Genomic DNA, 6,526 nt, shown 5'->3' with positions numbered 1-6,526 from the left:
GGAATGACTTCCTCCAGTCAAAGGCAGGAATGTTTGGATGGCCTTTTTCTATTAATAAATGAAATCGTTATTTCAAAACTGCAGTTTGTATCTGTTCGTCTGAAACATGTTTACATGACGATATGCAAAAAAGTTATTGTCCTTCAGAAATGGAAGAGATCCCGCCATGATGACATCCGACTCCTCGTGTGGCACAGTCGTGTGTGTGTGTGTGTGTGTGTGTGTGTGTGTGTGTGTGTGTGTGTGTGTTATATAATATGTGGGGTCATACCCTGTGCAGAATCACTCGACTCCAGCTGGGTGCCGCAGTGACTCCGAGGTGGCAGCGCACCGCCTCAGTGGCTCTTGATAAGAGACGCTCCGCTGTTGCAGCTTCTGGAACCCCAAACTCCTCCTGGAACCAAGCCCCGCCCATCATTACCTAGGAAACATGATAAAAGATATGACAGATAATCACATGTGAAATGAGTGGAAGTGTTGTTGTCATTATAAAAGCTGAGTTCTTCAAATACTATGAAGATATGCTTCAGTGCTTCCTGTAGTACCCCCCCCATTAGCACAGGATACTCCAAAGCAGTACATGAACAGCGACGTTCATGTAAATTCATATTCTCATTCTAAGTTAAAGAATCCAGTCAATCTTCCACGTTCCTTAGATTACCATGAGCTGGATGAGAACCTGCACAGTTATACTTATAAACAGGTGATCAGGCATCCATCAGAGCAGTGTTGGGAACAAAGACTGCAGCGTGAGTAACAGTTACATTTTATTCCACTAGAGGGCAGCACAACCACCTGCTCTAAATGTGCTGCCAACTGCCAGTAAAACAAGAAGAAGACGAAGAAGAAATGACATAATAGTCATGCTGTGAGACGTAATAGCAACAGATAAATGTCTGAAAAGAAAAAGTAGTGTAACAAGAAAAGACGACCATGATCACAAATCAGTATGAGCCACAGTGAAGATGCTGGCAGGCAACAAATCTTCCACAAAGCTGCATCGACCAACTGTTACACACAGAAACACACTGTGAGAGTGACGCAAGGTGCTGTTCGTCTGTACCGTCAGTCTAGTAGTCTGTCCATCTGGTCTGTTGTGCTGAGGGAAGGGAACAGAGTCATAGACCACCCCGAGTAACCCTCGGTCCTCCGATGACGGGACGAGGTGACCAAAACCCTGCCCACACACACACACGGACACACACAGGTTTGAATAAGCTTGTGTGCAGTCTGTCTGATGTTCTTTTCTCCAGGAATCAGAAAAGAAGTCAGTGTTTGCACTGGAGGCTTCAGTGGCTCACAGAATGAAAGCGATGCTTCAATATAGTTTGTTTTTACAACAGTGAAAATCTTCTTGTATCTGGTAATCTCAAAATTCAAAGAAGTGTTTTTTGTGCTCTCCTGTATTCTCACCATTACAGGCAAGATGGAGCCGTCATACTCCAGATTGACCACAGCTACTGTTACTGAGGAGATGTCCTGCAGCTGCTGGGTAAGAGGTTGGCAGGAGCGGGGCAGCACTGAAGAAAGAGCTGTGAACAGAGAAACAAGGGCTCGAAAAAGGAAACTTCTAATGTCATCCTTCAAATGATCCAGAACACTTGGTGTCACACAGGCAGGTTTTCGAAATGGGGTCGCCGTCGTCTTACCGGAGAACTTGAATGCTTACATGTTCATAAAATCGACCAGCAGTTGGAAACCATCCTGCCATTTAGTGCTAACTCAGCGGGTTCAGCCGCGACTGATGGCCTGAGAAACAGTGCGTCATTACCAACGTGTCATGATGTAAAACCAGCGAGCTCAACCATCAAAGCTGAGAGGAAGCATTCTTGTGCGTTTGAATTCAAAGGAGATGATGTTAAAATGGATGTGATGATAAATCTGAGTGAGACTAAGTGAAGTGTATCATATGTGACAGGATTTCTACACTAAGAATGAAACAAGAAGAAAACGTCATGAAGTTACTTTGAAGTTTAAAACTTAGCTCTGACCCACGTGAACGGTGCGGCTGGATGTTGGGCAACAACAGTGATTGGGTGTCCAGAAAGAGACACCACGAACTTTATAACAAGCACCGCCCAGCACTGTGGACGTGTGAGTGGATTTGTGATTTTTGCCATGTTAGTGTAGAAATTCAGGAGGATTTGGATTTCTTCTGTTTGTGTCTACAAAACTACTTCCAAGCGCTCGACTCCTCGCCGACAGACTACATCCACATAGATGTGGCGTGTCCTCTTCTTCTACCTCCCAGAGGTCAGAACAAAGTCCGCATTAGTTCACAGCAAGCTCTGTTAAATAAGTTATGATTTCAATCATGTCACTGGTTGCTTCTGTGATTCCTACCATTGATTCAGCTTTTGATCTTTTAAAAATGCTTTAATAAGATATTTGCATCAAAAGTCTAAATTGTGGACATTCCCTTTTAACCCTTTGTAAAACAATAAAGCTAACAATGAGTATTGAACTACATTTGTTATAATAGCTCTTACAGGTCACTCCAGTCTCCAGTTAACAGACCCTAGTGGGTCAGCTTCCCGAGCCACCTAAACTAAACCTAGTCGTACTGCAAGAGCAGCGATCTACAGCGGCGCTGTCGCTGACGTTTCTGCGAGGCTGCTCGGGACCCCGGTTGTGGTCAAAGCGAGACGGGGTAGACACCTGGAGGAGAGCGGCAGTCTGAACTGGTCGAGTTCCCTCACCCGTCGGCTGCATCTACGTTTTGCAGCGGCTACTGAGGAAGAACCGAAGAGCAGAAATAGGACTTTTTAAGCTGACGGCCAATCTAGACTTCCTGTGTCGGAGTGCTGGTCCCACAGAGCAACAATTTCAAGAGCACCTTAAAAAATACACGTAGGAAATGATTTTACCCACTGCACAGTCACAAGCTGCTGGGTCGTGAGAGAAAGGATGATGTTACACAAAGCAGTGGAAATCCCTTACAGCTGTTCAGGGAAGCTCAGAGTGAAGCTGCTGTTGCACCATCAGTGCTTCACAATCATACTTGCCTTTAGCAGGCAGTGCAGAGATGATGTGGTCGGCTGACAGGACTCCACCCTCCAAACGGACCTGCAGACACACGCAGACACACACAGACACACACACACGCAGACAGACACGCAGAAAGACACACGCAGACACACACAGACACACGCAGACAGACACACACAGACAGACACACAGACAGACACACGCAGACACACACACGCAGACACGCAGACAGACACGCACACACACGCAGACAGACACACACACGCAGACACGCAGACACACAGATGCAGACACACAGACACACACACGCAGACACACACACGCAGACAGACACACGCAGACAGACACACACAGACAGACACACACAGACACACACAGACAGACACACACAGACACACAGACAGACACACAGACAGACACACGCAGACACACACACGCAGACATGCAGACAGACACACACGCAGACAGACACGCAGACACACACGCAGACAGACACGCAGACACACACACGCAGACACACACACGCAGACACACACACGCACGCAGACACGCAGACAGACACGCAGACACACACACGCAGACATGCAGACAGACACACACACACACGCAGACACACACACGCAGACATGCAGACAGACAGACACGCAGACACACACACGCAGATCACACAGCACGCACCAGACCACCACGCAGACACACACCGCACGCAACACGCCGACAGACACACGCAGACACACACACGCAGACATGCAGACAGACACGCAGACACACACACGCAGACGATGGCAGACAGAAGGACAACACGCAAGACACACACAGACGCAGACAGACACACGCAGACAGACACACGCAGACACACACACACGCACGCAGACACGCAGACAGACACGCACACACACGCAGACAGACACACACACGCAGACACACACAAACGCAACAGACACGGCGACAACACACAACGCAGACACGCAGACACAAACACACGAGACAGACACGCAGACACAACAAACAGCAGACACACACACCAGACACGCAGACAGACAACACGCAGACACACACACGCAGACAGACACACGCAGACACACACACGCAGACAGACACACACACGCAGACACACAGACAGACACGCAGACACACAGACAGACACGCAGACACACACACACAGACACACACAGACACAGACACACACAGACACACACACACAGACACACAGACACACACACACGCAGCTTATCAAAGTCATCTTAGACTCTACGGCCTCTGAAATGTTTGAACTGAACAATCAAGCACACGGGTGTTAAATCTTGAATCAAAGCTCAACTTTGCAGTCAATGACGTCTCGGTTACGTACAGAGGAACCTCGCTGTATTTTCAATAGGTTAACTTGATGTAGACCAAATAACAACATTACTTACCCTGAGTTTCAACCTGCTGGTGATGCAGAGATAAGAAGAGATTGATCTGAGCTCCCTTACAAAACCTCATGGCAGCACAGTCCAAGTTCACCATCCTTCTTTCTTACGGTCGTTACTTCCTCGTGCTAGCAGGCGAGGGGAATCAGAACATTACACATTCAGGAAATGTGAAACCTTGCAAGAAGCAAACAAACTGCCATCCCCCGACACTACCATGCCTGATATGATGGTACCAACATAACACACCACTGCAAACCACCTAAGGTTTAGTTAAACGTCTTTAACCTCTGCACTAACCTGCCAACCAGAGGCTGAAGGATCAATCTGCTTAACAACAGCCTCTTTGTGAAGTTGCACTCTCCCACTCTGTTGTAGGTTCTCTGCAATGGCTTCTGGAAACGACTGCATGCCCCTCTTCAACGACCACTGTGCCCACGACTCTTTCTTAGATCTTTTAGCCAGAGGGCCGCGAGTAATCACCTGAGCCTCACCTGCAGGTTTCAAACATACAACCTTAGTCCTGCAATAAAGACAGCACACTTCACTGGTAGCACAGAGGAAAGTGAGACCGCCTGAAAACGCTTGAATCCAAACAAATGATGACAGCACACAACAACCATCTGTTAGCATCAATGCAGGCAGAAAAATAGCCACGAAGAGCCAGCGTGTAGAACCAGAGCTCAAATCAATTATTTGATTTTATGAGGCTAAACACAGACGTTTAATCAGAGTCCTGACAAACACGTCAGAAAGTCCTGGGAGTGATTTTAAGACCAACTGGAAGTGCAGTGCGGGTAAATGGTTGCACGTACTGGGAAACTGTCAGAAATGGTCAGAGTGGAAGTGTTGGAGTGTACCTGAGCCCAGCAGCATTCCCAGGACGATGGAACCTCTGTGCTGCTCTGCGTTGTAGAGGACAGGAAAACAAGAGCGCACACTCAACTTCCTGCAGTCCCCTGCAAATACACCCCGACACAAGCTGTCCACAGCTATGTCTGCTAACTACACACACACACACACACACACACACACACACACACACACACACACACACACACACACACACGTTACCTGTTTAGTTAAGTGAATCTTATGTAATTACTGTTAGAGACTAGCTTCACGTTTCCATGTCTTCCCTAATAAATACACTCGTGTTTCCAAATGATAATCCTCGCTGCATCATGAGTCCCTCCCTCATAAAGAATGAGATAAACAGCTGTCAGGTATCTACACCTGCTCATTCAGCCTTTGGTTCAGTCTGAGTTTTTGCCGGCCTCCTGGTCACGCGTCAGCTCTTTGCTTCAGAACCTTTAGAGCTGCCTACAGGGGTCACTGGGCTGAATGTTCAAGCAGCTCTAATCTGAATACCGACTGGGGTGCATGATCAGGCAAGCACACAGGAGTTTCCACTCTAACTGAAGGGCTGCTGCGGTTTTGTTTCTTTTAGTAAGGGGTCTTTTTGTGGGCCTTTGCAAAAGCAAATTGCAACTGGAAAACATTTGTCTGGGTTTGATAAGATGTAAGTATATTGCTGATGAAAGGAGTCTTATTGAAGTTACTAAATCAGCGAAGTTTTTCCAGACTGAACATTTTGAGACTGACATCAGGTCACTTTTGTTTGGGTTTCTTGTTGCTATATTTGGCTGGTGTTAGGTCAGTAACTTGGTTTCAATGATGCCATTTGATTTGTGGCTCCTGTTGCATCTCTGTTTTTGCCATGTTACCACAGGTTTATTGAAGCGACTGTGTGTGGGGCTTGTTTACTGACACAAAGTTCTGCTCACCTCCTTTCCTAGCCTCCTCGAAACGAACGAATGGACTGACTCGTCGTCGTTCTTGGTTTTATTCACCAGGATCTCAGCAGCGACGCTCAGCAGCAGCGGCCGAGAGAACGGTGGGACTGTCCGCACAATCCCACTGAAAAAATGCACAAGGAGACGGAGAGGAAGACGGAAAGTTACAGGTTACGCTTCGTGATTTCATTTGAATATATGTATATTTCTACAGCCGGTCGACATTCAGCAGCACATAATGCCAAATCAATGTTTTGGTTGATTCAAATGTTTGTAAACACTCACCTGATTCCTGACGGCATCTGTGCAGCTGACCATTAACATACAGGT

General features: G+C 47.2%; 2 protein-coding genes across 2 annotated transcripts in view; both read right to left on the bottom strand.

The window, feature by feature from the left end:
• LOC120745246 overlaps nt 1–2,712 on the bottom strand; it is a 5,481-nt gene extending 2,769 nt beyond the window's left edge. Inside the window, exons 1-4 of the mRNA XM_040049965.1 lie at nt 2,565–2,712; nt 1,414–1,532; nt 1,064–1,177; nt 272–421 (exon numbers count right to left, since the gene is read on the bottom strand). Coding sequence (XP_039905899.1) covers nt 272–421; nt 1,064–1,177; nt 1,414–1,532; nt 2,565–2,712 — 531 coding nt within the window. The remainder of the gene's footprint in view (nt 1–271; nt 422–1,063; nt 1,178–1,413; nt 1,533–2,564) is intronic.
• A 295-nt stretch (nt 2,713–3,007) lies between these two features.
• LOC120745245 (protoporphyrinogen oxidase-like) lies at nt 3,008–6,524 on the bottom strand. The gene is made up of 4 exons (XM_040049964.1): nt 6,482–6,524; nt 6,188–6,320; nt 5,261–5,405; nt 3,008–3,066 (listed from the first exon to the last, which is right to left on the bottom strand). Exons 1-4 carry the CDS (start codon nt 6,496–6,498, stop codon nt 3,008–3,010), a joined length of 354 nt encoding a protein of 117 aa, XP_039905898.1. The 5' UTR covers nt 6,499–6,524.
• Nucleotides 6,525–6,526: the final 2 nt, after the last annotated feature.

The sequence above is a fragment of the Simochromis diagramma genome, unplaced genomic scaffold, assembly GCF_900408965.1.
Source record: "Simochromis diagramma unplaced genomic scaffold, fSimDia1.1 OVJJ01000021.1, whole genome shotgun sequence".
Lineage (NCBI taxonomy): Eukaryota > Metazoa > Chordata > Actinopteri > Cichliformes > Cichlidae > Simochromis > Simochromis diagramma.
Note: the sequence above shows the minus strand (reverse complement) of the source record. Positions and strands in the feature narration are given on the sequence as shown.